This window comes from Coloeus monedula (genome assembly GCF_965178545.1).
Source record: "Coloeus monedula genome assembly, chromosome: 1".
Lineage (NCBI taxonomy): Eukaryota > Metazoa > Chordata > Aves > Passeriformes > Corvidae > Coloeus > Coloeus monedula.
Window position 1 is genome coordinate 54,694,446 of NC_138781.1, and position 17,134 is coordinate 54,711,579.

At 37.0% G+C, this 17,134-nt stretch overlaps 1 protein-coding gene across 3 annotated transcripts in view; it reads right to left on the bottom strand.

The window, feature by feature from the left end:
- CDK13 (cyclin dependent kinase 13) overlaps positions 1 to 17,134 on the bottom strand; it is a 47,264-nt gene that overhangs the window by 10,316 nt on the left and 19,814 nt on the right. For all 3 annotated transcript variants that reach the window (XM_082284089.1, XM_082284090.1, XM_082284088.1), the window contains exons 6-11: positions 10,414 to 10,603; positions 7,893 to 7,949; positions 5,166 to 5,267; positions 4,971 to 5,048; positions 2,964 to 3,080; positions 1,879 to 2,010 (exon numbers count right to left, since the gene is read on the bottom strand). In XM_082284089.1, the coding sequence (XP_082140215.1) occupies positions 1,879 to 2,010; positions 2,964 to 3,080; positions 4,971 to 5,048; positions 5,166 to 5,267; positions 7,893 to 7,949; positions 10,414 to 10,603 (676 nt within the window). The remainder of the gene's footprint in view (positions 1 to 1,878; positions 2,011 to 2,963; positions 3,081 to 4,970; positions 5,049 to 5,165; positions 5,268 to 7,892; positions 7,950 to 10,413; positions 10,604 to 17,134) is intronic.

The following is a 17,134-nucleotide window of genomic DNA, read 5'->3' on the forward strand; positions in this document are numbered from 1 at the left end:
GTATTTATAGTGTACAGATCAGGCAACCAAAAAAGTCTGAGGGGAAAAAAGGAAAAAGCTGCAGAAGTAAGTTACATGAATAAATAGCACTTGACACTAGCAAAGCTGGGATACCAGGAAGAACAAGGGGATATCCTTTGAAACATATGAATGCAGAGGCAAAATTCTTTTAAGAAACTTATCAGCCACTAATTTCTGTCCTTCCATTACAGTTCCCTGCAGGCATCTCAATTCTGATTTCCTGAGGAACACAAAGACCCATCCATAGATAACAGAAATACTGAGATGGGCAGTAAAAATAGTGGTTTATATTTTCCTATTACAAATTAACTGTCTTAGCAGTTCTGTCACCCAGGCACATGGAAAAATTAGCTGATAGATGACAAGAGACACTGGAAATGCAATTATGACAACTGTTTCCTTTATTCTCTCCCTCCACCTGCCAAGTACTTTCTGAAAAACAACTGGAAGCACAAACTCATTGTGAGAAGTATCCCATGGTTCTTGCAATCAGCATGTCACTTTTTTTTAATGAACAGCTGCTCCTTCCCAAAACAGAACTTCAGTCTTTGAAGAGAACAGTTGACACTTTCCTGTGCTGTGCCGGAAGTGAGTGTGGTTCCTCTTAATTTTTAAAAGGACACCAATGACTAGTTTGTTTTGGATTTCCATGTATCAACTTCTAGAATGGATGCATTACCACATCCTTGAAGAAAAGATGATCTTCCCATTCACTTACTTTAAAATGCACATAAGCAACATGCTGTACAAAAGTGGTTCTGAGACTTCAGCAAACAGCCTGAGATTGCTGATTTCTGATTTTCACACAGTGATATAATCATATTCAGGCAATGAAATCTCTTTACCTCATGTTTCAGGAACATTAGTAATGTCTGCCCAGAGAGGATGTGGCGTCTCCCTCACTGGAGATACTCAAGAACCATCTGGACACAATCCTGCACCATGTGCTCTGGGAAAACCCTACTTGAGCAGGGAGGTTGGACCATATGACCCACTGTGGTGCCTGCCAACCTCATAGATTCTGTGATTCTGTGTAACAACCTTGTGTATGTAACAGGTAAGTCTAGAAAGAATTTTAATAAAATCCTTACATAAAACTCAAACACTTTTCCCAGCTGGTAACTAATTAAAAATAAGTCAGTACAGGCTGCCTTGAAGGTTCAGTTTACTCAAACAATATCATAGGTTCTATGTTCTGACAGCTACACTGAGGAAAGAATGAGACCTGCAGATTCTCTGGTACCTTTTCACTCTTTTCCTCAGGACATGCTCCAATATGATTTGTACTGATTAAAATGACTGTAAAGTCACTGCAAAAATCCGACAGGACATTGCAACACATTTCCTCTAGAGAAACTTACAGGAACAACCCTGCACAATTTCACTTTTCCTGCCTGTAAAACCAAGACTCTCATCTGGCTCATGAAACAATTTACTGTATTTCACTTTAACTCTCAAGTACCTGTGCAGAATTCTATACCCAGTGTCATTCTATAATCAAAGAAGGCAATTCAGATTAATGGAGGACCTCAAAATCCTTGGAAAAAGCAGACACTAGTAAACTGAGATAAAAGGGAAATTATGTTTTTTAAATATTAGTAACATTCATAGAATAATATTTTCTTTAAAGGTAGTAATGCAATAACTAGTCCTAGGAATGATGAATCAATTCTCAGATCCTCATAACCACTGTTATCTTAGCTACACAAGCATTTTACTGCAGAATCACCTTTCCACAACTGTGTATGTCAACATTTCTGCCACCATCTCCTTTTCCGAACCACAATGAATTTAATGAAATCAGTGCATGTTCACACTTCCTAGAGGTCGGTAGCATTACCAGTGGAAATTACTTACTCTGGAGGAGGCATTTTAGATGGTTCCACGTCTCGCAGAAACTCGCACTGAAGAGCTTGTTCAGCTGTGCAGCGCTTGCTGGGATCCAGGGCAAGCATATAATCGAATAAATCTAAAGCAGCTGGTGGGATGCTACAAAAGTGCAAAATAGAGGGAAATGTCATATCTTTATTTTGTATCACACACTTCTGCGCAAAATTTTAATGAACACATTCCTTCCAAGACTAAGTCCGAGACTGATCATCAAGTCCTGAGGTAACTTACACACTAACAAAACGCACCCACAACCTGAGCTTGATAGCAAGAGGAAGAGATAAACTTCACCTTTTACTACCTGTGCTATTAAAAACCCAAGCTTTCTTTGCCTTGTGTTGCTTCATTGCTTGAAGCCTTGTCCTTAAAAAAAACCACACCCACATTTTTAAGTCAAGACTATATTGTTACTTTACATTTTGGAATTTACCACCAGGGAGTTGGGCTTTTGATTGATTTATGGAAAATAATTCTATTGCTTCAAAGATATTAGTCTCATTACTATGAACAGGACGATGCATTTCTCTTAAAGCCCACTGTACCTGAACGAGAGGAACAACCCCTTTAAAATAAACTTACAGCTGTTTTCCACACCTTTCACTTGTGATATATGCACAAAACTAGTCCAATGGTAGTACTTTAAGACATACGGTTCACGTAACTCCTCTGTGTTGAATGAGTTTATGACCCAAAAGACTGTAATGTCAACCAGACTACGTATTTAGCTGTAGCCAGTTTTACTAATAAAAAACCAATTAAATACTCTGACCTGTTTTTTGGACAGGGCAACAAGCAGGTATACCAAACAAATAGTTTCCTTAGGTGAAAGCTGACAGGTGGCTGAAATTTTAGAGCCTTCTTTCCTCTTCCTGACACTTCTATTAAATAAGGGTTAATACAAGCTCTGTGGGTATCACGGGAAGAACAACAACCTAAAGCCATTTTTCTTTACACTCGATCTGTGTTCATTCTCCAAAAAATACTGAAGTTCATAAAGTCTCCAAGAAAACTTAATGCTATTACAGTTGACTAAACTAATTCTTCATCCTTACAAAGCAAACTCTTCTCTCAGTTTTCGACGATACTGCTTCTTTGGTTTCATTGTGTTGAAATAAGCTAATTTTATAACATCAGGCCACACTGCTGGACAAGGACTTCCGCAAATTCGGCTGCACCAAAAAGAAGGGAAAAAAGGGTATGAGTTCCAAAACCACAAGCGAGCACAGCTGTCATTTTTACTCTTGCAAGTACAGTGAAAACAAAAATAATTTTCGATTTTAATGTTCGGGTTATTTTTAGCTAAAATTTCTCCACTGTCAAAATGTCCAACACCATTAAATTAATGGTGAATTGTCTACGAAGGGTAATCACCACAGAGACCAAACTCACTGTTTCTGCCTCAGCCCAGCCCACACATCCTCTACAGAAATGTTTTGAAAAACTTAACCAACTATGTCTGAAGAGTACTCCAGGTATTTTTTACTTCAGTTATGAGTTTCATGTCTCAAGCCTCATCTATCTCCACAAATGGAGTTGCCCACACTCTTATGCCTCACATTCCATCCCCATCCTTTTTTCCAACCAAGGATGACTAGCACAGGTAGATCAACACCACACTTTAAGCAGAAGAACTAATAACGTATTTCCATATATGCAAAGTTTCAAATTCTGATGCAGGCAGTCATAAAAGGACATTTTGCAAATACATTTCTCCCTAGTTCAGCCCTCCTTTTTATTAGATTTAAATGGTTAGTGTAAGAGACCTAATGATCTATTAGTTATGGCCCAGGTGCTATGCAAACCAATCTGACTTTATGCCAGTTGGGGTATTTTCAGGAGGGAGAATAAAAATAATAAATCTCTTACTATCAGAATTTACTTCAGCTTTATCTTTGATGAAGTTTGGAAAGATAAATGTAGAACTGTTGACTGCAACATGATCACAGCAGAGATGTTAATAGAACTGATTTATTATGCTCAAACAGCAAAAAATGCATAGCATCAGTGTAGAGGAAAAATGAGCTACAAACAGAAGCTTCCAGCAGAAGGAAACCACAAATTTTTAGGGTTTTGTACCAGAGGTACAACACAAAGAAAGAGTAACTTTGCATTCTCATGTGCATTCATGCCATCTAGTGCTCAAAACCAAAAATTCCCAAACCCATGAGTTAAAACTCTTCATATGCCAAAAACAACCACCGATACACTTTGCACCTCCTAAAACCTTCAATTTTTCAGGCCAGCTAATAACACATTACACAGAAACATGCTACTGTTCGATCTGTTTTGAAAAACATCTCAATATGTTACTTCATAACATTTTTTATTAAGTTAATTTGACCATTTACTGTTCACATTCTGTAAGTTCTGTAGGACCCACCCTCTTTTCCCCTTGTTTCTAGGAAGAGCACCCCTCCTCCTTTACAATGTCAATTATGACATCAGAATCAAGAGCAAATTTTGCTCACTGAATAAAGAGAAAGAAAAAGATGCTCTGGTACTGAATTAAATACTTCTCATTCTATGATTTATTGAGAACAAGGAAAGAAATAAGAATTTTTATCTCCATCAAATGTCTGGCAGTTTGTAAGGGAACAGAAATATTCCCGCAAAAGTAATAAAGCCCAAGTGAGTACATTGTAGGTTTGAAACAAGAACTCATGGCCAGCAGCATCCCAAATACCTATTCCTCCCAAATTCCACTTGTCCTTACTATTTTCCATGTTCTCACTTTGATTTGCTGCAAGCAATTTGCAACATCATCTTAAAAATTACAGGCATTTTGATTACGCTCTCTTTACAATTTCAGTAACAGGCAACTCCACCTACTCTACAAAAACCCATCTTACTGATCAACTGTACATTGCTAGGAACACAGAACATTCACAAAAAAACCTTCATGTCGGTGCCAAAGTCACTTGTTACTTGCCCCTCAAAACCTCTAACATCTGAGAGCAAAAACTGAGCACTTGCAGGTGTTTGCAGTGCATTATCTCAGATTTTAATACTAAGAAATCTGTTTATGAGGCACCTACTATGTAGAAATGCTTGCAAGTTACCTTATGAGTTCCAGTTGAGCAAGTTCTTGATTTGCTTGAAATATTGGCTTTTTTGTAAAAAGTTCACCCAGGATACAGCTGTAAAACAGTTTTGCATAATTCCATCATTATGGCTTTCATTACAGATTGATAGAAACTTTAAGATTTATTTTTGGATTGTTTTTATCCTTGCTACGCTTCTGTCCAAACTCTTACCCACAGCTCCAGACATCAATAGCTGGTGTGTATCTTTCTTCCCCAAGCAGCAGTTCAGGAGGCCGATACCATAACGTAATAACTTTGTTGGTATATGGTCGGCTGTTAGGAGGAGGAAGAAGAGAGGACTATCATTTGGGTATGATCACACCTCTGACAAAATGATACCTTAAGGACTTTACTTCTGTGATACTGTTTAAGAACAGTACAATCTCCCACTCTCTTTTCATTTTAGCCCTGCAAAGCTGTAACTGCACAAAAACAAATGCAATTGTCTGATGAAGGCTACAAAAGGTCAGACTGAACATAATCACACAGCCACCTTGATGCTACGTGAATTCTGTATCTCTACTATCATTCAGAAAGCAATACTGTATATTTATTACATTGCTAGTAATTTCCGGAGCAGGACCTGCTTAGATAAAACCAGTAAATTCCATGCAACTGTTGGTTATTACCATACCGAATACAGGACCTCTACAAGCATTTTAAAAAGAAGAAAAAAAGTCACTCTTCCCTCTTTAAGTATGAGCAAAAGAGATAAAAGCCTTTTTCTGGAACTATATTGTTCAACAATTTTGATTCCAAAGCCTGGAATGCTTCTAGTGTCTTCCTATATTTCACAACATCTTTAATTCTCCACAGCTCTAACCAGAAATTTTGGTCACTGTGAATAATCCTTTCCATCCTCCCACTGAAGGAAAGATTTCTACTAACGCAGACACACTTTACTTGTGCACAAGCTAAACTACAGCATCAACAGTTCAGAATGGAAAGCAGAACAGATATGTTCGATTTTGGTTTTGTTTCAACCAGGATGTTTTAAAAGTGATCCCAGAATTCTTTCAGTTTTTTTTCAATTTTTCACTGTTATCAACACTAGGTAGCTCTGAACAGAAAGAGTAACATTAAGTATGAATAACCATAGAATAAAGCCTAACAAGCTCTTATAGCAGTCTCAGTAATACAGGTATCATTACTGTAATCATCTGAGTCTTTCTTTCATTAACGCACATAACCCCGATTCATTTTTAAAAAGTAGTATGTTTTTGGAAACAATCCCATCATTTATCTTATTTATCTCTGAAGCAAGGGTACCTCTACAGATACATTGCTCATATATATTAGGATATGGTGGTTTTTATTTGAACAGTTGTCTTGTCATGCAATCTGTCATATCTCCTACTCCAAACATATTAAATCCACCAGAACAACATTTAAAGGAGCACAACTACAACAACTACTGGGAATTTGCTTAAATTTTTATTTCCTACCCCTTATGCCCCTACTAAATTGTGTACCCTTTCAAACAGTATTAAATTCTAAACAACAGTAAACCACATGCAAAGTACATGAATTAAAACCAGCAGCTATTATACACTTGTTGATATACATTAACTACACCTGTTACTGCAGGTCGGAAGGAAAATGAATGAGAAAAAGAATTATCAAAAATCTACTGAGATTCTAATTATTCTCCCATGTTCAACTGGCAATTCTATTAGCTATCTTAATCTTGGTTTCATTTATGCATAATGGCATAATAATGTTGCTGTTTGATGTACAGTAAAATCTCCTACTGGCATTGTAAGGATGATGAACTTCTAATCCTTAATGAACAGTGAGTTTTACAAACAAAATTTAAATTAATTTAAAAACAGACATTAAAAAACCCCCAAGCAAAACACAGTAAACCAGAGGAAAAAAAACCCAAACAACATTAGGCTAGTTTGGTACTGTTAAAAACAAGAAGGTAGGATAACATCCTTTTATTATTAAGTACTTCCAAACCAAAAATTAATTGGCTAGCAGCTACTTCAGATTATCTCACTTTGCTATTATACCCAGCAGTTTTCATAACTGTACCTGAACATATTTACCTGAAATAACAGTTCAGAGGCAACAGCTCAGTGAAACTAATGCTAACACATTTATCAACAACCTAAGAGCTCTGTAGAAAACAATAAACTCATAAAACTAACATTATGGATATTATTTCCCAAAACAGACATGCAGAAATCAAAGTAAGCTCAGGTATCCAACCACCTCATGGACATACTACTGTAGTGAACATTCAGCCTGAATTTTGAAAAGTCAGTTCCACATGACAAATACAACATTACAAAGTAAATACTGAAGTTCTTAATTGTAAAAAAACTGTGCACCTGTTTCCTGGAGTATGAGCATAATGAAGCCAAGAACAACAGAAGCACAAGTCACAAGAAGTTTCAGAATAACTTTTATTTAAACATGTAACTCTGTTTCCAGCAGATTCAACAGCACTGACTGCCTAAAGAATACAACGAACCTCTTGAAATGTCAGGTTAAATCTTACACAAAAGTAATGCTTATTGAATAGAAACTGTATGCTACTTTGTGTCAGGAAAAAAAAAAAAATTTGCTTTCCCTAAAGTCTTCGGTATACCAAAAGAAATATACCTTAGGTTTACAGGATCAAAAACTTAGGACTGTAACTTAATTTCCAACCAATATATGGCCAGTCTCTATCATTATTTATCCAGAACACCTGGAAAAGCAATACACTTGCACAGACTTTTGTGGTTTTATGCAGTGTAAGACAACATGTATTTCTCTCAATTTCCTAAGCAATTACTTGTATTATATTAAAGTAACATTTCCTCTAAACAGTAGTCTTCTGGCCCTCATAATAGTTATGCAACAAGATTAAACTTCTGAATGATTTTTCACAGTATAATTGAATCTTACCTTTCTTCCGAGTTGTACAGACGAGCAAGCCCAAAATCTGCTAGCTTTATCTGCCCTCTGGTGGAAAAAGCAAAGAATTATTTAGTGGTTAATCCTGTTAAACTTTCCTCCCCCAAAATCAGGTAAAGTTTAAGACTGAAACAGCTGCAACTGATCTTCACCAAACTACATTAATGAAGAGGCAGTGCTTTGCTATCTCTGCATCTCTTCAGTAAACAGTATGCTAACTTAACAAAATAGCAAAGACAAGTAAGCAAAATTAAGTATGCTTATCAAATGGCATTTATATCACTGGATGTTAGTCAAATTTACTCTATACCATAAAATATTCAAGTCAGTAACTCTGCAGGAAAAAAATGAGGGAAGAAACTGCTATTTTCTCAGGCCTTGCTGCCAGCATGAGCATTTGTACAGCAAACAACTATCAGCAGTCATACTTCCTTCTAGGAAACCATCAAAGTCCTGTTGTGCTATTGTACAGCTTAAATACAGCCTTTAAATCAGGGTGATCAACCAGAAAAGGGCTTCAGTTTTGTCAGCAGCCAACTTGCTGAATGACATAACCCCTAACTCATTCCTGAGTTTTCCCAGACACAAGGGGAAGAGAAGATACAGAGCTCTTGCCTGGCAGTTCCCACAGCTAAAAGGCACTGCTCAATGACTAGAATCTCCATCTATCTGTAAAGTCTGGATGATTCAAACAGAAAGCTATCTGCAAGCTTTTCTAACACATGAAATTAATGTTGGACTGTTATATGTGGTTTTCCTTTTCCGTACTGATAAACTTTTGTAACTCCCATCACCTTCCAATAATGTTATGTTCTCAAATTATGGCAAGATTTGCTGCTAGCATGACCATTTTGTGGTAATAGCACATACATGACCATTTTGTGATGACCAAATATGCTGGTCATAGTTTCCATCCACTTTTCTCCTCAGACCTTTACTCTGATTTCTTGGAGAACGCGCATAAACAAAGAAATGTTCCCCTCAAATTTACATGCTTATTTCTGAGAAGGTATTTAGAAAATAAATGTATTTGCTCAAAATTCATTGAAGTTGCCCATGTAAAAGATACGTAATCTATGTGTTTGGCTTCAGGCTGTAACTGGTAATAGGATTTTTGAAACACTGGCTTAAAATTATTCAAATCTACTATCATGTTTTTCTGCTACTGGTAGAAAAATGTAAGGATGCTCAGACACTATCCTACGGGGAGAATATCCAACTCTGTAACCTGGATTGGAGAGCACAGTAAAATAACAAGCTCCTCCTCTACCATAATGCACTCTTCTCCATTGTCAGGTTACGTCCAGCTTCTGAGTTCCCAAAGGTGCACAGGGAAACACTAACCCTGGAGATTAGCAGGCAATAAGATTAGGTGTGTGGGCACAGGGAGTAATGGGGAGAAACATGTGCATCTGTTTAGGAGTCCATCTCATAATCTGGCAAGGCTGCAGTAAGATACAGAGATGAAAACAGTCTAGTGTTAGTTTGCTCTAAAGGAAAAAGGAGGAGGTAGCAGAAAATTTAATTTGGAGAAAGCTTGGCCTATCAAAATAGATCCTTGATCCATTTTGCCCAGTATTTGCTCTCCAACAGCAGCAGTAGATTTCTAGGGAGAACATGTGAACCCACTCCCTTTAGGGCCCATCTTCCTCATGCTAAACCACAACCCACAGACACTGTGTTTAGGATGCTAAAACATCCACTCCCATTGGCAGGTGTTAATGATCCTATCCTTTAATGTGTCTCATCTTTTTTGAAACTCCTGACATTACCCGGAAAATCTCCTGTGGCAACAAATCCCAGGAGCTGACTACCTGCTCTTTTTTTTAACTAAACCCTTTTTTGCTGTTAGAAACCTTACTCTTACAGTTGCTCCCTGGATTTAGTACTCCAGGTTATGATGCACAACTGCTGGTAATGAAGTCATCCACTATCTTCACACTGGCTTTTTATTTGCTGCTGCACACCGAAAACACCACACTTACTAATACAATTTGTAATTACCATGCGTTAAAGTAGTAAGAAACAAATTATTCTCCCCCTTTGATTATAGCAATAACTGTAAGTTAAGGCATGTTTGAACATGCCTGATCAAATACTCTTTTAAAGCATTATCCTGACTGATGACAACAAGGACCTCAGAACTGTCACGAAGAAACAGTCTAGCCACACTTCGATCTTGAAATGAGATGGCAGAAAGAATACACATCAAACACTTACATCCTACAATTCCATTTTAATATATTTGAACGCAGATAATTTTCCCCCAATACTCTGACTTAACAGGATTAAACTTGAGTCTTCTCTTTTAACACAGATTAAGTTTAATACACAGCTGCAGGCTCCAGTGTTAAGCAGGAACATTATTTTGCAATTGATTTTAAAGAAACTAGACAATTTAAAAAGTAAGTTTTGCTAATGACTCTAGTCAGGTGAACTGTGAAGAGTAAAAGAATGATATAAAGATGTTAACATACAATTTTTGTTATGTACTTTTAAGTAATATCCATACCTGTTATTTAGTAGAATATTGGAACATTTGATATCTCTGTGCAAAAAGTTCTTCTTGTGGCAATAGGCCAAGCCCTCCATCAGCTGTCTCATAAAAGATTTAATATGATTTTCATTAAAATGAACCAAACCAGATTCCAGCAGTCCCATCAAGTCATGGTCCATATATTCAAATACCAGGTAAAATGCACCTACAAAAAGAAAGGGAAAAGGTAGGAGAAACACAGAGAGAAAAACTGATTTAACAGCAGTCCAAAGCATTGCTGTTGCCTACTTTTTAAAATCAGAAGCATTTTTCATACAACTGCTTACATTTTCTGCAGTATTTATAGCTGTATCTCATGTCAAATGTAATATAGTACAGTAAAAAGTTTTAATAAATTGCTGCTCCATATAAACAATTATACTAGTCAAATGTTTGTGAAAAGAAGTATAATGTTACCACACAGTGCTTTAGTCTAGACGAACATGTATTCTCCCTACAGCCCTCAATCTCCATCCATTTTATTTCACAAAAAATTAACTGTGCTAATATTACCTATGTAAAGTTTTGAGAGAAATCTAGAAACAAAATATGTACAAGAATTATTGTGCATTATTGTTCATCTGTCATGACTCAGTGATTAATTTTTTTTAAGATTTCTGTGCAACCGGGTCAGAAATAGGACTGCCCTTCTCAGACTAAAAATACCTGTAAGACAGGACAAAATGAGAAAGCAGAACTAATCTATTAGTAACAGCAGCTCTGCAAAGACAGAATTCATATTTTAAGTTGCCACATGCATACATTAAGCACAAGAGAATGTGGTGTTATCTCATGTTAGCCTGTATAATTTTACCAATAAAGCTATTAAAGCCAAGGCTCTTTGATACATATAAGCACTCCTAAAGAGGGAAAGTGCTGAGTGCTTCAGAAGCAGCAATAACCAATCTCCAAAACAACCATTCCCAGTACAATCTACTTTTTAGTACTTCATTCTTTCCTTTCTTCACCCTGGGACACACAGAACAATGTAGCCCCTGCAGAGCAAAAGGAGCAATGCAGAAACCACATTCAAGTGGGTCTGTCTACCTTGCATTTCCAAAAGCACCTCCTTAAACCCACCACTAGAAATAGCTTCTGCCCAACAAGAACTCATTACATGTTCTTGCTCCTAAATAAGTTTCAACTCAGAAACTAGTCAAAGTCTTGGAGCAATAAAGAGAAGCCAGCTTGACAGAAGTCATACACATATGGCCGCATTTGGATGAACTGACTCCTTTTCTTGTTTAGTAGCTGAAAAGGGAAAAAAGAATGCTAGGTCCATCTGCTATTGAGGAATAAGATTACTCATACAGTAAGTGTTAAACTTGTAACAACGATCAGCATACATCAGCTAAACCACAGGCCATTGCATAAGACATGCAAGAAGCTCACTGTTTTTGATTTAGGTCCTTTTGTCCTGTTGTATGTTATACAGAGAAAGCAAAATACTTATCATAAAATACCGCTGCTGTTGTGTACAGAGGGGGTGAAATAGGAGGTGAATCAAGCAGGTACAACACAATCCCATCACTTCACAAGGAGAGAAGAAGTATTAAGAGCTATGAATAATCAAAAGTCTGCTGTGTTACTATTTGCATAACTGAGTTCACCAATCCAGTTCACCCGTTCAACACAGAACAGCACAGAGGCTCCTAATCTTGGTCTTTTCAAACTAGATAGCTGGCAATCTGTTGTTAGATCTACTTCAATGACGACTGCTGAAGTATGAACCATGACATATTTTAAAATGCCTCGAAACAAAACACCTGATATTAATGCTGCAGCATCAGAATAATCCTTCAGAGGATGTCAGCTCAACAAAACTGAATGAATACCAGTGAATCTTGGTACCTTCTTGCTATGGAGTACAAGAGAAAGTTAACTCTGTCATGGCAGCCGGCTGCATGTGTGTACATGACAAGGAGAAAGACTGACTGTAGAACTGTTTAGGGCGAACAGCTGAACAGAGACCTCTTGTTTATATGCAAAGCAGGATCTGTGCCTTGAGCAATTTCCTGCTCTGTCACTAACTCCCAGGATTTTTTCACTGCTATTTATAACCAGCAATCACAATTGGTACCCTTATGCAAGAAGGAAAGCTGACAGCAATAGACTAGACTCATAAACAAAGTAGACTACTACCTGGGAGGTGACATCTGATTATTTACATTCTCTGCAACTCTTATTAAGAAACATACACTGAAACAGTATAGATGCTAAATATTCCTTCCTTATGAGATCAAGAGCAAATGCACAGATTCATTACACTTGTGCATTCTTGCCTATTTCCTAACTACGTTATTAATTTTTTTTTTTTTTAAGTAAAACTGGTAGTCTTCTTCATCCATTACAAGAAACTATGAAAATTAGTCTAATAACCTTGGCAATCTTACCATTCAAACCTGATTTTCAGTATTATTCAAGCTATATTTGGAAGTGACTGTAGCTGCAAAAAAGTTATCAAGCAAACTGAAGTGGAACTCCTGTTAATTTATTCCTAGACAAACATGTTGCCCTTTTCTGACAGAAATCTGTTGTTTCCACCAACAAAATTGTTACGTTATTCCACCTGCTAATTTCAGATCTTCATCTCTTTTCTTCACGTTGGGGGATTTAATCCTCCATAAAAGGGAAAGCAGCTAGTCATTCAGGAAGAAGAAAACAGTCACGGAAGACATCACAAATGAACTGTGCACAGGCAGAAGTGTGCTTACTACAGCTTAGTATGAGTTCAAGTTCGCACCATACTTTAGTTCTATCAAAACAAGTGCTGCACAAATACCCATTTCTGAAAAAAGGAGAACATAACAGAAAAAATAACAGTTTCTTCTTTTATGAGGGCAAAACATTTCATAACTTGGAGGTTACATTTTAAAATCACATTTTGCTTGATGCTAGTTTTGCCCAGTCCCCATTCTGGGAAGCAGTGTCATAAAAACACCTAAAGCTCTCTCACAGGAAAGTACATGCAATTCAAATGAACTCAGAATTACTTACTTGACTTTTAAAGTTCCTCATCTTACTGCTGTTGTGTTAAAGACCTGCACTTCCCACCTGTGGGAAAGCCTACAGTCCATTTCCACATGCTGCAACAAAGCACTAACAGAGGGGTTGTGTCCTAGGTGCCTCATTTCCTTTACTAACACCACACAGCTCATCTACTTTCCTTCATCTACTGAGATAATCAGAAACCTTAATGCCACTACATGTTGACAGAGCAGCAGCTGGAACAGTTGAAAAGTAGGAACACTGCCTATTTCTGAATATGGGATAAGAGAGAGCAGCTGAATCTGTTAGGGAGGTACACAATAAATAAAGGAGATTCACATGGATGGAAATAACCTTCACTTTACTCCTTTTGTTTGCACTTAGAAAAATCCACCTTTCTGACCATTTTGTCAGTTAAGACTGATGGGGTTCAGCAAGTGAGGTACCAATTTAGAATAATTAAAGGATTAACACATCTGCTCCTCTTGGTCATATGTTTCAAGTCATGGAGCTCTAACAGAAGCAGTTTCTTAACACAAAATGAGCTGGGGTATAATGCAGTAAAGGTATGCATACAAGAGCGGTAACTCAACAACACATGGCACTAATGATCTGCAATAAACAGTGGATTTTCTGAGGGGCCAAAAAATCCTAACAAAACATACTTTGCGTTTTTGTGACACAGGCAGGCTCTGGATTTCTTTGGACTGTCTTCAAATCACACAGACCCAACAAAACAGCGTATCACTTGTTCCCACAGATAAAGTGCTTCAGACGGGAAGGGGAGGGTGGTGGTACAGGGAAAAATGATCCAAAAGCCTCCATAGATGATGGCTTTTAAGCAAGTTTTCCAAATGTAATTAATAGGAAAAGTGTTCAGTGTTTCTCAAAATATCTGATTAGATAGAGATTAGAGGAAGCAGGAGACCAGAAATGCCTTATTACATGCAAATTTAAATTCAATTCTGGTATAAATTCATTACAATAGTATCTTGAAATACAGAAATGCTTTAAACAAACCCCACTATCCCTGCCTCATTCAGTGCATAGTACATACAATGCTGAGTTGTGAAACAGGTTTCCAACATTTGTTCTGTACTCAGTTTTCAAAATAAGACCCCATCAGATTTTCATTTTCCTAATAAGCCTCCTCCAGCTTCTTCTATGCAATACATAGATTATTCTTCCCCTTGATTGATTAAATATAATGAGATTACATTTACTCTTCTATTTCCTTAACATATCTCTTCCAGTACTCACAATATACTATTTCAAGAGTTTTAAGCAGGATTTTATCAACCACAACTTGAAAACTAAAGAAGAAATTGTCCACCAATTCCTTGAAGTTCCTTAAAGTTCCTTCAATAGACATTTGCCTTTTCTTTTGACTCAGGTTTTATTAATCCATTTTCTAATTTCCAGAACAACAAATACAGCCATAGCTACAGAATTAATCACCTTAAGACTAAAGAAAACATTGCTGCTATACTATTTTTTTACATTTTCACCCAATATTAAGTTTCTATTTAATGACAGTGTTATTCTCCCCTTTCAAGTTCAACTGCATTTTCCTCTTGCAGGAACTCCACATATATTCTGAAGCAGGGATACAAGCCAAGGGCATACAGAATCCCTGGGAGTAAATAGTGTCCTTGTTTCCTCACATAATATAGGGAAATAAGAAAAAAACCCCCGAACAACTAAACCAAAACCAAAAACTTAAAGCAAACAAAAATCTTTGATTAATAATCAGATATTGTTCTCATTTTGACATATATCAAGTTGAAAAGCCACACAATTAGGTCTGCACTCATTCCAGACCAAAGTCCAGTACAGCACACATAAATGGGAAGCACCACTCAAGCAGACATACTATTGCTGGTAACTTAGCTCTAGCATGAAAACTATTTGGGTAAGTTTCTATCAGCTATTTTGGGAGCAGCAAGGCAAACCATAGAGCATTAGAGGTTTCTGAAATATGGATCTCTGCTTTTACTCAACTTCCTAGGAAACACAGACAAAACTAGCTACCATGTAATGCTGACTACATGACTTCTGTCACAGGCTCCTTCCAAACCACAGGATTTTGGAATAAGTACTCCCTGATGGGAGAATGTTACTATGTACAGGTTACTGTGTACTACAGTCAGTGTTCTCCTGTACTACAGTACTGTCAATATAAATACCAACTTCATGCCTAAAAAAGTTTGCTCATTTGTACTGCAAATCAATTCAAAATTTCATCTAAAGCAAACTTAAATCTTAAATTTAATTACAGAAATACACATACATAAAAAGTAATTCACTCACACAAATCTCAGAAAAAAACCCACACTGCAATGTTAACCAGATCTTTTATTACTGGTCTCCATGTCAAGTTTTACATCCTCCCCCAGGTTAGCAAAAAGTGCCTATCCCAATCAAAAGGAGGAAGGGATGTCAGGCAGTACACTTACTGTGTTTACATTCACAGCAACAAAAGCTAAGGCATTTTCCATTTGTTTAGTAAAAAGAGATCATGTCAATCCCATAGCTAGACTGTTTAGCACTTGCAAAACATTTTACAGCTGTTAGAGGCAATTGAGAACTGAAGAACCATCTCAAGTACCCAAAGTAAAAAGATATACACCAAAGTCATATAAATTATACACTCACTGAGCAAAAAAAGCCAGAACTGACAACAGCCCAAATTGAGAAGGGTGTTTTCCCAGTAATTCATTTTATAACTAATAAAGTGGCTCAACACATGAAAGACTGAATACAACCTCGGAGTCACGAGTTCCCATTCCTAAGTCTGTGTGTTCACCTATCTCCTTCTGAATGATAGGTAGGTGAGAAAAGCCTACACAAGAAACATATAAAATGGATATCCCTTGTGGCCACACCCAACATACACGTTTTGCCTGTCAGTATTGTGCCTGAGAATCAAGATGTTACATTACCAATTAGTAATCAGTAATGCCATTCTCCAAATATCATCAAGCACGTCTCATGCATAATGAAGATTGCAAAGTTAAAAACTTCTGATCTTCAGTATACAGACCCATGTATCACCCACTCTGCTTTGTATATGCCCAACCCATACGATTATGCTGCCTAAGGTGCCGACTTCCACCGATGAAGAGAAATGCACGTAGAAAATTTGTAGCACACTGCTCCAGTGTGTGACACTTCTTTTTCTAATGGTTAGTACAGAAAGAAGAAAACCAATACTATCTATCAAAGCTGTTCCTGTCTTTAAATATATAGTCCAAGCTGACTAGGATAAAACACAGATATAATTTCTTCCATTTTCTTTGAAAATAAAAAGATGTTGAAAATACTGAGACAGACTTTAACATGGGGAACCAGTAATCCTCTCTTTTCCAAACTTTTGAGTATGTCACTAAAAACATGTAATGCAGCTCAAAATATTGGGACAAAGTCGCACAAACCACGCCATTGCTGGCTTACAGTCCAATGTTACTATCTTAAAAAGCATCCTTAAATCAAGCGCTGTAAAGTGGGCCCAACACTTACATTACTGTCAGAAAAATGAATGTACTGTATATTAAACTACTGAGATCCAACCAAAAAAAAAAAAACCCCACACTGTCTTAAGTGAAAAAGCAGATGAGTACTATGTCAGGATATGATACACCGCCTTAGAAACAAAATTAACTTCATTCATACTAACTAGAAAAACATGTGATAGCAAAAATGTTCTCAT